The sequence below is a fragment of the Nannospalax galili genome, unplaced genomic scaffold, assembly GCF_000622305.1.
Source record: "Nannospalax galili isolate Female #2095 unplaced genomic scaffold, S.galili_v1.0 scaffold25, whole genome shotgun sequence".
Classification (NCBI taxonomy): Eukaryota; Metazoa; Chordata; class Mammalia; order Rodentia; family Spalacidae; genus Nannospalax; species Nannospalax galili.
Genome location: NW_008355642.1, coordinates 5,521,802 through 5,541,415, shown reverse-complemented (window position 1 = coordinate 5,541,415; position 19,614 = coordinate 5,521,802). Strand labels below are relative to the sequence as shown.

General features: G+C 36.3%; 1 protein-coding gene and 1 non-coding gene across 2 annotated transcripts in view; both read left to right on the top strand.

Moving 5' to 3' along the window:
* The window catches only part of Radx (RPA1 related single stranded DNA binding protein, X-linked), a 64,141-nt gene that overhangs the window by 30,760 nt on the left and 13,767 nt on the right, over positions 1-19,614 (top strand). Inside the window, 1 exon segment of the mRNA XM_008852999.1 lies at positions 2,130-2,185. Coding sequence (XP_008851221.1) covers positions 2,130-2,185 — 56 coding nt within the window.
* Positions 10,117-10,222, top strand: LOC115067668. Its single transcript, XR_003847039.1, has one exon. It is a non-coding gene; the product is annotated as a U6 spliceosomal RNA (small nuclear RNA).

The following is a 19,614-nucleotide window of genomic DNA, read 5'->3' as shown; positions in this document are numbered from 1 at the left end:
TACTACAAATTCAGTATGTAGTGCAGAGGATAGCATTGGTGTGTCTCTTATCTTGTTGTAATTCCTTATGTAGGGAAATTCTTTCTGGACAGACAGCTCAGCCTCAGTTACATGTTGCCACACAGCTGATGCTACAGACTGCTTAAGATCCTGTCCTATACATGTTACCTTCAGAGATTGTAATATATTCTCCTATCCATCAATTCAACCCATCAACCCAGTCTTCATACTTACAAGATGGACCCCATTTTCCAAGGAGACTTGCCATTTCAAACAACATAGAGAAAAACAGTCACCCTGGAATTCCCCCAGGAACATTCTGCCTTCAAACACAATAGCCTTTAGTTGCATGTCTTTCTGCCCACAGCAAAGATAATGGAGCTGCTAACGACAAGAAGACATGTCGTTCTACACCACATGGGGGCAGACAGTCCTACCAGGATTCTGCCCCCCCACCTCTACTCCCCGCCAAATCCACTACCCTTACCCCACCCTTAGGTGGCTTAGCATCCATTGCCTGTCTCATCACTCACATCAGACACTGGAACTGCTCCTCCAAGTCTCATTTTTTGTTCTTTTGTGCCCTAGATTATGGTGTCAAGTGTTGGGTGAGCTTTTCTTGAGGAAATGGGCAAACAGTTATTCACCCCAGGTAGGAAACCAACAACAGATCAAAGAAATGTTCTGTCCAAGTCTACTTGTTGCACCAATGAGTTTCATTAACATTACTTACAGGATCATAGGAAAGGGGTCATTTCCTGCAACGTGGATAGCTTATGAGCACCTACACCACTTAAGAAAAAAACCTCTCCCTTGGGGCTGGAGAGGTGGCTCAGCGGTTGAGAGCACTGACTGCTCTTGCAGAGGACCCGGGTTTGATTCCCAGCATCCACATGGTGGCTACGAACCATCCCTAACTCCAGTTCCAGGGGAATCTGAAACCCTCTTCTGACCTCTGCAGCATTGTACGACACGAGTGCGCTCACATACATTCAGGCAATACACTCATACACATAAGATAAAAATAATAAATAAAGTATTAAAAAACCTCTCCCTCTCCCAGCACCTGTTAACTGCTTATAGATTCTTGGGGGAGGGCTAGGACCTCTTTAGTTCCCTCTCTCCAATGAAGGAACATCAGTCAGACCAATCTTGTGCAGATCTCCAGTAATCCAAGCTGCTGAGAGTTCAAGAGGGTAATGGCCATGTCATGCAGAGAGGACAGGATTCTACAACAGTGTGTATTCAGCTCATTCGTGGTAATACCTCAGCATATACAAAGAGCAGGTAGCCTTGACTGAAAACCAGGGTGACGTCTTGCAGGAAATAATGACTGACCTAAAATTTGAAGACTAAGCCAGGCATGGTGGTGCATACCTTTATTCCCATCACTCAGGAGGCAGAGGCAGGAAGATCTCTGTGAATTTGAGGCCAACCTGGTCTACATAGCAAGCACCAGACAATCCAAGGTTTAAAGTGAGACCCTGTATAAACAAATAAATAAATACACAAATAAAATTTGAAGGCCACACTTAATCAGGCAAAGGAAAGAGGGCATAGAATTACTTAAGGCAGAAAGAAGGTCTGAAGTGGTTTGGAACTAAAAAGTGCTTGCTATAAAGCAAAGTTGCTGAATAAGAAAAGTTATTTAACAGAACTATTAAATGAAGAAAAGAAGGTCATTGCATTGATTTGTAAATTCCCATAAGAGAATGAAATTATTCCCATTTTCAATTGATGAACTTAACTTAAATGTTCTGTTTTCTGGAACATTCCTAAAAATAAAATGCAAAATGTATTGCAATGTGTTGATCTATACTATGCATGAATTTTATATATTTTAATGCATTGTTTTAGGAAACTTACTGAAGCTGGGCATGGTGGGGCATGCCATTAATCCCAGAAATCCGGAGGTAGAGGCAAGGGGTCTCTGTGAGATACAGGCTAACCTGGTCTACACAGTGAGTTCCAGTTCAGCTGGGGCTTCAGGGATACCCTGTCTCTAAAAAAGTCAAGAAAGGAGAAACATTGAATTTGTTGAATTAAAATAAATATGAATTGACTCATTTAGAATTTTCATCTGAGTCTCTTTTGACAACTTGTGGGTATCTTATTTTTATCATTTGCAGGGTCCCTGTGCCTCAGCCACATGCTTCTGAAAACATGGACATGAACTACATACCAAGTATCCTCAATGGTATGTTGCTGTTGTTATTTCTTATGAAAATTTGTGGAACGAAGTTACATGCCAATTAGTATTTGATCTTATTTTGCAGTCTTGTTTAGTTCTCCTACTAACAAAATATAGTGTTTTGTATTAGTTTAGGTCACTGTTGGATAATATCTGAAAAGTGCAAATAACTACAATAGTGCCTACTAAGGGCTAGGAATAGTAGTGGGTGATGACAGAAAGCTTATGAGGTATCAGGGTAAAGTTAATAAGAATTTCTTCTAGCACAATAGGGCAACGGTGGTTGAGATTTAATTGTGTATTTCACAATATCTAGAAGAGATTTTGAATGATCTTAACACAAATGCTAAATTTATGAGGTGATAGATCTATCATTAGCCTGATCTCATCATAGACATTGAATACATGTATTTAAATATCTTATTGCACTCCATAAATATATAATTATATGTGAATTAATTTTCTTGTAATTAATCTATCTGAACAACTACTAAGTATTAAAATGATAAAATGTGTTTTAAAAGGAACTTAATTATCAACATAGAGATACTACTGGCTGGAGCAATACTTTAACCCCAAATTTAAAACAAAACAAAACAAAACAATGACAAGGGGCTGGAGAGATGGCTCAATGGTTAAGAGCACTGGCTGCTCTTCTCAAGGACCTGGATTTGTTTTCTCAGTAGCCACATGGCAGCTTATAACTGGCCATAACTCTAGTTTCAGGGGATCCTGTGCCCTCTTCTGGCCTCCACGGTCATTGTATAACACAGATTCAGTTACATATATGCAGGCAAAATACTCATACACATAAAATAAAAATAAATAAAATTTTGAAAATCAGTGACAAGCAGAGATAAAGGTTAAGGCTTATACTTTCAGGAACAAGAAGATGTGTATATAAGAGACGTGGTCACAATCTTATCAGTCTTGTTTATAACTGTCATCATATAATAAGTGTGTGCTTGTGATCTTATCTACAGCTAACAGTAAATTATCTTTCAGTTAAAAGAAATATTTTTAAGTCTCTATGCATAGAATGCTTAGACTTAATCCTGTGAGTGATAGTCCAAGAAATAGCAATTTCTGAAAAAAAAAACAAACTTCAAGCAGGGAGTTTTGCCAAATGATTCTTTATAGTACATCCAGCTTGCTGAGAAGTTCAAATTTCATATTATTTGAATATTACCCAACAATATCTTCTGACATTTTAAAACATTTGAATATTTGTTATAAATTACAGTTCTTCAAAAGTCCACAAAGTATTTGCCTTATTAAGAAAAGAAATTGCCTCCCATTTTGCAACATGCATCTAAGCGTCCATGTAGAGGTGCTATTGTACACACTTTTAAAATATAACCAGTGTGAGTCCAAAAAGAAAGCATTTTTTCTCCATTTTAAAAGTGACTTTCATTGGCATTTTTGTGTTTATATTCCCTTTGAAAATTTTTCCTACTGTCCAATGTCTTTATCGGGTACAGACTGTCACAATAAATGGGTTCATGTGATATTATTACGAGTGAAAGTAACTATAAAAATATGTGTAAGCTCATTTCTTAGGTAGTAGCATATGTTCAAATATGAGCTTCTTAGTTAACAGAAGGGGAGTGAAGTAAGTTTAATTTTTAGACAGTCTAGCTAAACCTCAGGAAGTCTTGCATCCTATCTTTGCTATTGTGTTGATTGGTTTGAACTTAGGGATGATTTCTGAAGTGATTTCATAATTTAATTTAGTTCTGGCAGTATCATTAGAATGGTTTGGATTAAGCGGATCTTATAAGCGATTATTTCTTTGAATTAAACTTTTTAGCCCTCCACCTCCATCTTATTTTTGATGTGATTTTTGTTTTGATTCTCCACCTAGACAGAGGTGGGACTATCATTATGTTCCATAATATCTTGTTAAATATGTCAGTGAATATCTTCAAAGTACTTCAGTGTGATTTCAGTTGATTGTTACATGATACAAAATTTTTGAATGTTTTGTGTGTATATAAGATGTGTGTGCATGTTTCTGTGCATCCATGTGTGAGTGCGGAACCACACGTACCAGGGCACATGGACGTTGAAAGACAACCTTGACATTCCACTTTCTTTGAGATAGGGTCTCTGATGGTTGCCATCATGCACAGCAGGCTATCTGACTCATGGGCCTTAGGGGGTTCTCCTATTTCCACCCCCCACCTAACAGTAGGAGCACCGGGATTACAGATGCATTGTACCCTACCCAGATTTATTTAGGTTCAGGAAATTTAAACTCAGGTCGGCGCATTTGTATGCAAATGCTTTACCCACTGAGCCATCTCTCTAGCCAGTTGAGGGGTATTTTAAACATCTCTATTCTTAAAAAAAAAAATCTATCAATCTTTAAATAATGCCCATTTTCAGAGGTTAAGAGCATGATTCAGTAGTAGAGTATTTGCCTAGCATGTATAAAGCCCTGAGTTCAATTACTAACGTAAATAAATGAATAATTAAATAAGTAAATAATATGCTCTCTGCATTTTCTAACCTTGCTTGTTAGATTTATTGTGGTGATTAATAATGCCTCAGTTTTACATGTTACATTGCAAACAAACTGTTCTCTAAATAATGAATAATTTAACCAAAACTTCAACGAGCGTTTTAAACCATTTTAGTAAAAGAAAAGTTATGTCTAGGGGCTGGAGAGACAGCTCAGCGGTTAAGAGCACTGACTGCTCTTGCAGAGGACACGGGTTCGATTCCCAGCACCCACATGGTAGCTGTGAACCGTCCTTAACTCCAGTTCCAGGGAGATTTGAAGCCTTCTTCTGACCTCCGCAGCATTGCACGAAACAGGTGCACTCACATACATGCAGGTGATACACTCATACACATAAAATAAAAATAATAAATAAAATATTAAAAAAAGAAAAGTTATTTCTACAAAATGGATCAGAACTCATATGGAAAAATGTATTTTCCAAACTAAGAATAACTTGAAATTTTAAAAAGTTGCTCAGAAAATGGATTTTATCTGAATGCTAGGTTCAAAATATTAAGGAGAAAACATAATTATTTCTAGGTTTTGTGTTTCTCTGCAAAATATAATATCCAATAAATCAGTTAAATTCCTATTAATTCAGTTTGTAAGTGTCATAAGGATATTTATATAAGTGTCTGCTTAGGGCATCACTTCTGAATTACTTACCAAAAGTATAGTACTTCTTGTATTTAAATTATGATAGTACCAACCACTAATTAAGCATTCCTGTGTCGGGTACTTTCACATTCCCTCCTATCCCATACTATTGAGAAGAAACCTTTTAGCTTTTTTGTTTGTTTTTTTTTGGGGGGGGGACAGGGTCTCCCTATAGCCCCAGCTATCCTGGAACTCACTATACAGACCAGGCTGGCCTCAAACTCAAAAAGATTTTCACCTGCCTCTAAGAAGAAACCTTTTATTCAGTTGTAAGCTTATCCATTATCATTATTTTAGAAAGGATTGGCTCTTCTACTAGAGAAAGAAAGAATTTCAAAGGCATCCTGCTAGACTAGTAATGAAAACAGGCTGGATTCTAGTTTAAATTGCAGCCTGAAAGCCACAAAACCAACTGGAATGGCTCACTCTTCAAAACCATGGAAAATGAGAAGAAAGCATTAGAATTTAAATACATAATGAAGCTCAAAATATCAATGCAAGATTCCCAGGGACCAGAGCATAATAGTAAGTTAATTTCAATAGTCAACAGAAAGGAAAACTAAAACAGCTCAAGAACTGCACAATCAAATTACAACAAACAAAACCCTCAGAATGTTTTAAATACGTTTATGATTTTGTGTTAGCCTAAATTCATATCTGTCCTTGGCTACATGATGCTACCTGCAGGCTGCAGGTTGGCTAAACCTGACTGCTAAGACCATAGGCCTCCTGCATCTGAAAAATGACTAATATAATGCCTGGGAAGCTATAGAAAGCCAGGGAAATTAAGTTTTAGTGTGGGAAATTGTCAAAGAGCTTCTTGTATGCCCTGAGCATTGGGTCACCTGAGAGAAATGACATCTTGAAGGTGTGTAAAACTTCATAAGACTCAATTTGTGAGGGCATTGACCAAGAAATGTATACTTGATATATGGTTCATAATCAGTGGGATCAAGACCCAGAGGCCTTAACAAACAATGATGTGAAGCTTTCTTTTTTTAAATTTTTATTTATTATTGTTATTTTATGTGTATGAGTGTATTTCTTGCTTGTATATAAGTGAACCCATAAAGTGCGATGCCCTCAGAAGTCAGAATAGGATGTTGGATTCCCCTAGAACTGGAGTTACAGACAGCTCTTAACCACCATGTGGGTACTGGGAATCGAACCTGGGTCCTCTGCAAGAGCAGCCAGTGCTCTTAACTGCTGAGCAATCTCTTCGGCCCCGTGAAATTTTCTTAATGGGAGGCTTCTTATAACCTGGGTGCTTGCAACTACCATTGAAAATAATGTCATCAGAAAATAAATTCATAGTTAAAAAATTATGAGTTTTTTAGGAAAGGAACTACTTCATAGGATTGTGATAAGATGTAACATAGAAGAATCTTATATCCCCAGAAGAAAAATCACAAAAAAGACTTTAAAATAAATATATGCTTAGGTAGTTCAAGGAATGGATATGAACTGGAAGTCCTGCCACAGATCAATATGAAAAAAGAGCCGATATACATTAAAAACACTTAGTGGAAGATGAAATGAAGAGCAAATGAATGTAGGTGAAGAAATCATTAATTCATTTGGAGATCAGTATAGAGGAAATAATACCAGAGATCTGCAAAAAGTATAGGAAGGTGCAAGAGAAGTTCAGGTACATGGTGGATAAGATGAAGAAGTCCAATTGATTCCTAATGAAACTGTGTGAAGACAGAACAAAGATTACCAAAAAGAAGCAATATTTGAAGTATTTTTATTTAAAGGTTTATGTCAGTCATTAAACTAAAGGATCACAGTGAACTCTAGACAGAATAAAGAGAAATGTATATTTAGGCAAATCATAGTGCGCCTACAAGATATCAAAGATACTTTAAACATATCAAAAGCTACAAAAGATTTAAAAAAAAGATCCACGATGAAAATCTAACAAAACTAGAAGTTTTTCATTGGCAATAATGGATACTTTTACATAGTGGCGTAGCGTCTTAAAAGTTGCTCAAAGATTTGAAAAGACATTTCTGATCTATAATTCTATGTCTAATTAAGCAAACAAAAGCGACGGTAAAATAAAGATATTTTCAGATATGTAGAGACTAAGAAGAGATAGGAAGAGTTTTAATAAATGAGCTAGTAACGAATTATAAAAAAGAGAAATGAAACCAAAGCACAATTTAAGAAGAAATGGTAAGAAGGGGAGTTGGTAGGGTTGGGAGTGTAACACATGTGTAGGACATTCTGTAGAATGCATAAGGCCAAAGTTAAATTCTCAGTGCTGCAAAAAAAGGGGGGGAAAGAAATGAAGTTGGCAAAATGTTGGTGAATGTAAATGTGTACATTCAAATTAATGATGGTGTCATAACAATTGTAATGATAGAGATAATCACGGGATTTAATAACGAAACTAACATAATTAGCCAAAATGGGTGGGAAGTGGGAGTTACAACAGTCTAATATTGTAGTTTTCTATTGACATGTAATAGTTGTACATATTAAGTGTAATGTGATGTTTCAGTTCAAGTCTACATTAAGCAGTTATTAAATCATATTGATTAGTATATTGCCTGGAGTTTTATTATTTTATTATTTTATTAGTATATATTAATTATACATTATAATGGGTTTCATTATGATATTTTCTTATGTACATAATATGTTTTGATCATACCCACTTTCCATTACCCTGTATTAGCCCCCTCCCATTCCTGTTGATCCCCTTTCTCTTCCCAACTAGTTCCCCTTCCAGTACATTCAATGTCCTGACTGCTATTTTGAGATATATCATACAGTATTGTTAACTACATTTACTGTTCTGTGCCATAGAACACCAGAAATTTTTCTTCCTATATTAAGTGTAGCATTGAGCCATGTTGCCTAGCCTCCACTCAGCCTCATTCCCCCACAGTTTGCCTAGCCTTCACTCAGCCTCATTCCCCCACAGTTTGCCTACCCTGCACTCAGCCTTATTCCTGCACAGTTTGCCTAGCCTGCACTCAGCCTCATTCCCACGCAGTTTGCCTAGCCTACACTCAGCCTCTTTCCTCCACAGTTTGCCTAGTCTCTGGTAACAACTGTTCCACTCTCAACATGATCAGTAATTTTTTGATTTCATATGAGTAACAGTATTTGTCTTTCTATGCTTGGCTTATTTTAGTTAACATATGTGTTCCAAGTCTATCCATGTTTCAACAAATGACAAAATTTCATTTGTTTTTGACATTGTTATAGAAATATGCAGAGACTGAGTAATTGAAAACTTTGTCTTTTTAAGCATTTAGGTTAAAATTTAAGGACATGCTAAAGAAATAGAATGTATAATGTCTGAGGTAGCACATAGAAAGAAGGAAATTAGGAAAATTTGGCCAAGGCATTGAAAAACAGGAAAACCAGGAATAAGAAAAAATAACACGGCTGAAATAACTCTGAATACATCAGTAATTTCAATATATATAACAGGTTAAACTGTCAGATTTCATCTTTTTAAAAGTAATCCAGTTATTCTTTGCATGTAAGAGGATATAAGCAAAATTCTATAGAAAAGTTGAAAGTAAAGGAATGACAAAATAGAATCGAAAGGTACCAAAGCAATGTCTATATGATATATAATGGAATTTAAGGCAAACAGTTCAAGTAAATAAAAAGAAGGACAATACGGGATGTACAGATTAGGAATGGACCTTCCACCAAGAAGATAAAAATAACAAATGCATACCCATTTAATAATGTGGTCTCAAAAATTAAATAAGTCAATAGACATTTATGGGTTCTTTTCCATTTTTAGAATGGGTTTCTGTGATTTTTTTTCATTTTCTTTTGTTTCGTTGACAGTTCTAGACATCCAACATAGGGCCTCCTGCATGCCAAGTGAGGGAGCACTCTACCAGGAGAACCCTCAGGCTAAGAACAGATTCTTCATTGAATCTAAAGGAATAAATACTTTACCATAAAAGAACAATATTTGATAATAGTTTAAATTTTTGAGGGGATAATCAATCCAGTAGGGATAAAATTGTTTTAATTTTGTTAAAGTTATATTTTACCAAGTTGCTATAAGGTTCAGATGCCCAAAAGAAGAAAACTTTCTTATATCTGGAAATCAAATAATTTTTCTTTCTGCCGGTCCTGAGGAAGGAATCCAAGGTCAGATGACTGCATGTGCTGCCTTCTCAAGTAATGTTTTAAACAAAAAGTCATGCCAAAAATCATAATCTACTGTGGGGTTGCAGCTCAGGGGAAGAGAACTCATTTAGCATGTATGAGGTCCTTGGCTCAATCCCCACATTCATCAAAAAAGAAAAAAGATCTTACTATATTATAAAAGAGTAATTGACATAGATAGGGTCATAGGATTGTACATAATGCATCCTCCTCTTAAAATAATAGAAGAAGGGCTGGGGATATAGCTGAGTTGGTAGAGTGTTTGCCTAGAACACAGGAAGCTCTGGGTTAGATCCTCAAGTGGGTACCGTGGCACAATCTGAGAACTTAAGTACGTGAACAGAAGTTCAATGTGAAGTTCAAAGCCAGCTTGGCCTAATGAGACCATGTATCAAAAAAGTTTTAAAAATCTAACAAACAGAAGAATTATTAAATATACAAATATGCAGATATCACTGAAAACTGTGATGAAAGAAACCTTTTAAAAAGACAAAGAGGAAAAAATGATATTCATAGAAGATCAAAGACAATCATGATAGCAAATTTCTCTCAAGTAACTACATAATCTCAAATGATACCTTATTTACTGGTTGAAGTGTAAATGAGTTCATTCATGCTCACTTCTGCACACATATACTGAAATTGGAATGATGTAGAGAAGATTAGCATGGTTCCTGCATCAGAATGACAGGCAGATCAATGAGGTGTCCCACAATTTTCTGGAAATTATATTATTATTTTAGGTGAGCCAAACTCAGAAAGATAAAAATTGCATGGTCTCTCTTATATGGTGATCTTAGCCGAGAGAGGGGGGGGAGAGAGAAAGAGAGAATTGTGGGTAAGCCACAGAACTAGAATGGAGACCAAGGGAGGGTAGAAAGAGGTGACGAGGAAGGATGGAGAATGGGCAAAAGGATAAATGAGACATACATAGAAGGAAAAGAGGCTGGAGGGAAGGATAGAAAGAGGAGTTAGGGGGAATGGGGTGGGGGAGATGAGGGAATCACTAAAATATACTTTGTTTAAATGTCATAGTATCTAATATATTGTATGCTAATTTAAAAAATACAAAAATAAACCATTACAGCCCTTATGAAAATCATGACCAATATTTTAAAGTACTAAAATCAAGCGGGTGGGGGCGGTCTAGAGAAATGGTCAGTGATTAAGAGCCCTGGCTGCTCTTGCAGAGAACCTGGGTTTGGTTCCCAGAACCCATATGGCAGCTAACAACCATCCATAACTCCAGTTCCAGGGGATCCTATGCCTTCTTCTGACCTTCACATGTATTACATGACACAGGTGCACTTATGTACATGCAGGCAATGTACTCATACACATAAAATAAAAATAAATAAAAAATTAAAGTACTAAAGAGGAAAGAATCTGTGAAACTACAATTTGGAATACAGTTAATATAACTTTCAAAAATAAAGTCAAAATAATGGCAAAGAAAACCTAAGAAAACACATCACCACCTGACCTAAACAATAAAAAAACACTAAAAATTCTTCAGGCAGAAAATTTACAATACCTGATGAGAATTTACATTTAAATAAAATACGATGTAAGATATCAGGAATGAATATGAATACACTGAAAGTTACTGCCTCATATTTAATCTCCCTTTGATCAAAAAATAATAAAAATATATTATGTGGTTGCTAGTTACATTTCCAATAACGCAGCAAAGAATGTTACACTATGTACTTTTCTTCGAAAAGATCTAAACATTCTATGTGAATCACCAAAAAACAAAACTTCAAAATAAATTAAACAAAGTCGGTAACTGAACAGTAAGATAACCCATAATGCATTTGAGTACTGGTATCCTTTCAAAATGTAAATAGGAAAAAGTAGAAAGAAAATTTTTAAAGTGGATGTAAAAGATATTAACCAACCAATTTGATCTGAGTGATGTTTGTGGAACACTGGACCTAAAAACAGGAGAATACACTCTCATTTCAAGTACACATGGAACATTCACCAAGATGTGCTATATTTTGACCACAAAACAAGTCTTAGCCAATTAAAATATCTTTGGGAAAAATAAAAGTACTTTTGTTATTTCTTTCCAATTTGGGTGTGCCCATCTGTTCTTTCCCTCCTTATGTTATTTATGTTTTTAATATTTAAATTTTTTTCATTAAATTTATTTTATTTAGGAGGGGAAGGGTGTACATGTATGCTACAGCTCACATATGGAGGTCAGAGGACAACCTGTCGGAACTGGTTCATCCTCCCACCATGTAGATCCCCCCAATCAAACTCAGATTGTCAGGCTTACAGCAAGCACCTTTACCTGCTGAGCCATGTCACCAGCTCTCTCTCTCTCCCCCTCCCTCCCTCCCTCCCCCTTTCCCTCTCCCTCCCTTCCTCCCTCCCTCCCTCCTTTCTTCTCTCCTTCCGTCCCTCCCTGGCTCCGTTTCTTTCTTTCTCATGTGCTTTCTTGTCTGAATGCTGGATACAACTTCCAGTACAATGTCAAATAACAATGGGGAAAGTGAACATCCTTATCTCATGCAGGATCATAGGGGAAAATCATTTAGCTGAGATTAGGCAGGTTCAGGGAGGTACAGCCATAGATGAAAGAGAAGTCTTTCATACTTCCCCATTAAGGGGTTTTTCTTGTTTTTTATTTAAATTAATATTATCATCTCAAGCAATTCCCCCTCAATTCCTAGTTCGATAAGTGCTTTTCATCATGAGTGGGTGTTGGATTTTGTTGAACGCCTTTTTTCTACATTATTAGAGATGTCATTATCCATTCTTGAATAAGGGAGATGTATTTATTTTCTTATGTTGAAAAACTCTTTAACATTTCTCAGAGAAATACCACTTGGTCAGGGTGTATAATCTTTTCAATAAGATTGTTTCTTGATAATTTTTCATAATTCTGCATCTGTATTAGGAAACACTATTATGGGATATTGGCATGTAATTTTCTTTTCAAGTGTCTTTATCAGGCTTTGCTATCAGTAATAATGGCTTTGTAGAAAGGGTAAAGAAGTATTCATCTTGTTTTATAACCATTTAGAGAAGGAATTGTGGTTATTCATTTTTCCCCAGTAGTGGATACTGAGCCCAAGGCCTCTCACTGAGCTCGCTCTCCAGTCCAATTCTGCTTTTAATGTTTCATAGAATTCACAGGTGCAGCTATCTGTTGCTGCACTTCACTTTTTTGGGAGGATTTTGAATAGTACTTCAATCTCTTTGCTTACTACAGGTCTTCTGAGAATTTCTATGTGTTCTTGGGTAAATGTAAGCAATTTCTTTCTTCCTAAGCAATGTCTATTCTATTATCTGATTTACTGGCATATAATTGCTTATAGTAGTCCAATATAAAATTTTTATTGCTGTAATGAATCACACTTTCATTTCTGATCTAGTCATTTGTATCTTGTTTTTTTATTGTTCAGCCTATATAAAGAATGTTTTGGCTGGGGAGGTACCACAATTGGCAAAGTACTTGATATACAAGCATGAGGACCAGGTTTTGATTCCTAGGACACATGTTAAAGGAAAAAAGCTAGGTGAGATGGCAGGCACTTGTAATCCAAGCAAAGACAGGAGGATCCTTGGGGCTTGTGAGCTAACTGCCCAGCTTAGCTTACTTGGTGAGTTCCAGGCCAATGAGAGAACCTGTCTCAAAAAAAAGGGTAGAGGACCAGTGAGATGGCTCAGTGGGCAAAGCTGTTTCCCAAACCTAAGAGGAAAACTTTGAACCCCAGGACCCACATGGTGGAAGGACAGAATGACTCCTCAGAGTTTGCCTCTGAACTATGCCTACCCACACACAAACACTAAATAAGATGATAGATAGACAGATAGATATGAAAAATATGGCCAGCATGGTGGTACGTATCTTTAATCCCAGCATTTGGGAGGTAACTGTGGGAGGCAGAGGTAGGAGGATCTCTGTGATTTCTAGGTCAACCTGGTCTACATAGTACATTCTAGGAAAGCTGGGGCTACCAGGAGACCCTGTCTCAAAAGACCAAAATACTAGATAAAATAAAGAGTAATTGAGGAAGACACCCAACACTGTCAGTATAAACATATGCACAAAAGCTCTAAAGTATTTAGTTTTCTTTTTCTAGTTCTTCACAGTATATTTAAGTTACTGATCTGAGAACATTTTTACTATCAGCATCGCCACTGCCTCATCATATTCCATAGGTTTTATATTTTACTTGCATTTGTATTCACCTCAAGATATTTTCCGATTTCTCTTATGATTTCTTTTTCGACCCATTAGTTAAGATCCTGTTTTATTTTCACATATTTGTGAATTCTCTAATTTATGTAAGTTTATTCTGTGGTAGACAGGAAAGTTATTTGAATGGCTTTGGACTTTTAATTTTATTTATTTTTCACTGTTATGTGTATGAGTGTTTTACCTGTGTGTATGTAAGTGCATCTGTGCATATAACACTGTTAGAGGCCAGAAGAGGGCAATGAATCACCTAAACTGGGTTAAGGATGGTTGGTAGCTATCATGTGGGTACTGGGAACTATTTCCAGGTCCTCTGTAAGAGCAGCCAGTACTCTTAATTGCTGAGCCATCTTTCCAGCCCTAGGGATTTTTAAAATTTATTCAGACTTGTTTTGTGACCTAACATATGGTTCATCTGGGAACCATTTGTTCTTGAGAAGAATGTGTACTCTGGTGTTTGTGGTGAAGTGTTCTAGATGTCTGTTCTAATTGGTTTACAATATTGTTTAACTCTATTTTCCTTATCCATCTTCTAGCAGATGTCCTAGCCATTATTCAAGGTGATGTACTAAAATCTCCAACTACCATTATAAAGCTATTTCTCTCTTCAATTCCATTAATGTTTTCCTTTTTAATTTTTATATACGGTCATAATTATTAGTATATTGGTGACCTTTTTTAGTAATTTCTTTTGTCTTTTAGGAGTTGTTGACTTATAGTCTTTTTTGTCTGGTATTCTTAGCTATTCTAGTTGTCTTTGCTTAGTATTTACATAGAATATCTTTTCTATCTTTGTGCTCTCAATTAACTTTTGTTTTACTTTTATAGTGATTCTTCTATAAAGAGCAAATATTTGTGCCATTTTTTTCCATTTGCTTAACTATGCCCTTTGATTAGAGAATTTAATCAATTTATACTTATAGCATATGTGATCAGGATGGACATAGTTTTTATATTTTTCTCTTTGTTTCCTACATATCATTTTCATTGTTCCTTATTTCCTTCATTACTATATTGTTCTGTGCCTAGATTTTTATAATGAACTATCTTGATTATTGTCTCATTTTCTTGTATATGTGTGCATATTTTTGTATGCTTGCATGTATTTAAAGATAAAGTTGTATCTTGGTATCTGCAAGGTGTAGATGTAGGACTTGCAACAGATACCAAAATTTTCTTATGCTCAAGTACCTTACATAAAAAGCTGTAGTTTGTGCATATAACCTATGCATGTCTTGCTATATTATTTAACCATCTCTGGATTACTTAGAAGAGCTAATTGAGTATAAATGCTGTGCATATAGTCATTATGTTGTATTGTTTTCAGAGCAATGAAAAGAAGAAGAGAAGTGTGCACATATTCAGTATAGACAATGTTTTTAAAATACTTTTAATCCAAAATTGGTTGAATTTACATCTGCAGTACTTACAAATACAGAGAGCTAACTGTCTTTCACTTGTGATTATCTTGAGGGTTAAATATAACACCCCAAGTTTACAGCAGTATTATTTGAATTGATAGCAACTTATCTTCACTAGCATAAAAACACTGTACTCCTTCCTATGCCTGGGCTCGCTCCCTATCCCACACTGTTAATGTCGTTACAAGATTCTATGCCCTATAATGGATTTTAATTATTTTTAAGCATATTAAGCATGGTTGATTTCATATCAAAAATTAAAAAGTAGACTTGCAAACTAAAAATACAATAATGGGAACTTTTGTATTTGTCATTGTCTTTACTTTTACTGAAGGTCTTTGTGTCTTGACATCAAGACTTCTTGGTGTCATTTCATGTCTACCTGAAGCACACCCTTTAACATTTCTTAAAGGTTAAGTGTACTGGTTACCAAATCCCCCACTTTCTTTTTGTCTTCACACGTTTTAATTTCTCACTCATTCTTTTTTTTTTAGTTGAAAGATTAGTCACTTTATGACATGTGTATACATCTATAAAAATGTCACGTGGTACCTCATAAATATATTTACTGTGTGTTGAAAACTTTTTAGCAGTGTGTCTTCAGGGAAATATACATACTGACTGTCTGAGTTACAGATGAGACAGAATCTGGTTGTTTTAGACTCTTTTTCCATGGTACATCTTAAAGCTTGAGTAGCTGAGGTCACAGAATCTGCTTCATCCAGAATTATAATCTTAAAAGGACATGCCTTCCCACTAATTCAGAGAAACGCATAGGCATTGAACATAAATGTGTATTATCAGCTTTGCTGTAATGTAAACTACAGTGGACCTGCTTATAGTGTAAAACATGTTTTCAGTGTGTGGTAATCCATATCTTATACATTGTCCTGTTCATACATATCTATAGTTGTTTATTTTTGTTTATGCGTGCTTTGCCTGCATGCATGTAAGTGTGCCCCTGTCATGCAATACCCGTGGTGGTCAGAAGAAGGTATTGGATGGCTGTTAGCTACCATGTGGGAGCTGCAAATTGAACCTGGGTCCTCTGCAAGAGCAACCAGTGCTCTCAACCACTGAGCCATCTCTCAGGCCCCTAGTTTATTTTATATAGCTTATTTTAAATTTGATTTATTCCTGTGTGTGTATGATGTGTGTGGGAAGGTGTATGTATGCTACTGTGCTCGTGTGGAAGTCAGAAGACAACTCTGGAGTTGGCTCTCTCCTTATATCTTTATGTGGGTTCCAGGGATCCAAACTCAGGTTGTCAGGCTTACACTGAAGGTGCTTTTCCTTGAGCCATCTCACTGGTCCCATAGTTGTTTAATAATAGACACAGTGAGAGATTAGCAGTAATAGTGAAATGCAACAATTATAATATCACTGTGACAACATCACTTTTCCTGGGCTCTAGGGCTTTTAACAGAAAGAGTGGTTACTTGAACACAAACCCTTTCAGACTGCTGCCAGCAGACGATTTGATAACAGTTACTAAATGACTTGTGTGCACACGGAGTGGGTGTCCTAGACAAAGGGATGATTTATATCCTGGCCAGGTCAGAATGACCGTTCCCCTTGTTACTCAGAATGATATGCAATTTTAAATTTAGTATTTCTGAAATTTTCCACTTAATTATTTTCAGATCACAGTGACTACAAGCAGCTGAAACTATAGAAAGTAGAATAGCAGATAAGGGTAGAAGAACAGTACTGAAAACTCTGAACCTATCAGCAGTCTAATTTTAGAACATTTTCTTCACCTCAAAAAGAAACTGTCCATCGGGAATCACTCCAAGTCTCCCAGCTCTAGGCAATCACTAGTCTACTTTGTCCTTTTAGGTTTGCTTATTCTGGACTTTCATGATCTTCTGTGGCTAGCTCCTTTCATTTAGCATTATTTCCAGGGTTAACCCACATAGCATGTGCCACTACTTCATTTTTATTGCCAAATATGTCAATGGATGTACCACAATTTACCCATTAATCAGCTGGACATACGGGTTTCTCTGTGTGATATTTGTGGACATATTTAAACACTCCTTTTTGTTTTTTTATGCAAACACACTAGGAATGGAATCGTAGGGTCACATGGTAGTTCTGCTTAAAACTAAAAACTTTGTGTGGGGGTGCTGGAGAGATGGTTCAGTTGTTAAGCGCACTGGCTGCTCTTGCAGCAGACCCAGGTTTGGTTCCCAGCACCCACATGGCAGCAAACAACCATCTGTCTGTAACTCCAGTTCCAGGGGATCCAATGCCCTCTTCTTACCTCCATAATTAAAAAAATTGTGTCTGTGTACACACAACACAGCATTTGTGTAGAGGTCAGAGGTCAACTTTCAGGAGTCCATTAAGTTCAATTCTGCTTAATCTAGAGGAGCTGACAAACTTTTCCAAGAAACTGCACCATTTTCTGTTCTAGCCATCAATGTATGAGGTTTACAATCTCTCCCTTCTTATCAAGTGTTCATTATTTCCTGTTTTAGCCATTTATAGCCACTAGTGGGAGTATCTCATCATGATTTTGATTATTCTCATGACTGATGATAATGATAAGCATCATTTTAGGTTTGTAGGTGTTTTAGAGACTACTTGTTTATGTTTTTTGAGAAATATCTAGAGTTTTTGTCCTTTTGTAGTTGGGTTATTATTGAGTTTTAAGAGTTAGTTCTAGTGCCAGCGTGGTGGCACATGCCTTTAGTCCCAGTACTTGGGAGGCAGAAGCAGGGGGAGCTCTGTGAGCTCAAGGCCAGCATAGTCTACATAGCGAGTTCCAGCCCAGCTGGAGCTACAGGGAAACCCTGTCTCAAAGAAAAGTTATTCTTTATTTTGGACATAATTTGTAAATATTTCTTCTAATTTTGTGGGTGTTTATTTTCTGCACATGGATTTTGCTTTATTTTTTTCTATAATATTTTCCTTTAATGAAGCTGAATTTCTGTTTCTGGCTTCTTTGTTCATTCAGTTTTGTTCAGGAAACTCCTAGAGACAGTCTTCCGCCTTCATGGCTGTCAGGTTATTACTGATGTACTGTGTCACTGCACCAGGCTCCATCTGACAACAAGGTCTCTGAACGACTTCCTAATGTAGTTAACTGAGCAAAATTTTTCACTTTTTCTCGAATTACTTGCATTTCACGTTCATTGGATGCATTTAACTCAAGAACTCTTGATCAAAAGAGTTCAGGCCCCCAAATTTCTCCAGCTGCTGCCAAAATTGTGGATGTTTTGCCAGTTCCAGGTGGCCCATAAAACAGAAGATTAGAAAGATTGGCTCCTTCTAAAGACTTTTTCAGCACTGCAGCTACTTCTTCCCGAAAAGCAACTTCATCCACACATTTTGGGTGGTATTTTTCTACCCATGGAGTAGGTCTGACTTTCTTGTTATCTGCGCAGTGGCAGGCACTCCCCATCCTTGGGCAGTGGTGGTTTAGTACTGAGATGTGCCTTTTAGAAATGTTTGCATGGTTATTTCTTGGTGACTGCCAGCCTCCAGGTGCCGTGGTTCCTGCCACAGAACAGCAGGCGAAAGGCCTCCCACTCATTCTTAAATGAACTTTTTGCTGCATATAGAATCTTTATTGACCATTTTCCCCTCAGTGTTCTAAATCAGCTGTTTGCATTTTGGCCCCATGATTTTGATGAACACTTGACTGTAAACTACATTGAGAACTTTTTTGTACTTGATAGGCTGTTTCTTGCTGTATTCAGTTTTCTTTCTTTTGTCAGTTTTATTTTAGTCTGTCTCTGTGAAATCTGGGGTCATGATTTTCTCAAATGCTCTTTCCTTCTCTTTCCTTATTACTCTGATAATATCAGTATTGGTCGGTTTAATGTTGCCACACGAGTTCCCTAGGCTCTGTTTTGCTTCATTCTTTTTTCTTTCTGATGCTTAATTGACTTTCAGGTTTGCTGATTCTCTTTCTGACTGCTCAATCAAAAATAGCATTGAAGCCCTCTAGTGAATTGATTTTTTTCAGTTATTTTTTTCCACAAATTTATTATTTCTTTTATTTTTATAATAGTTTTCTCTTTATGATATTTTCATTTTTGTTTATATATTGTTTTTCTGATTTAATTTAGATCTTTGCCTGTGTAACTATTAAATTTTGCTTAGCTTTTTGAACACAATTTTCACTTTTCCATTGTTTAAGGCATATGAAAGACATTGTTTTAAAATGCTTCTAGTGAAATTCCAATGTCTATACCTAGTCAGTGACTGTTTCTGTGAATTTATTATCCTTTCTCGAATGCACTATCCATTCCTTCTCCTTTATACGCCTTTGGTTTCTTCTTGAAAATTCGAAATACGAATATTATGATATGGTAACTATGGTGTATATGGAAATCAGATTATTCTTCCTCTTAGGGTTTGCTGGTTTTTTTTATTGTTGAAAACTATAAACGTCCCTTTGGTGGCTTTCTCGATTTTTTTAAGAAACTTTACTGTATAGATACTAGCTTGTGTTCAGCTATTG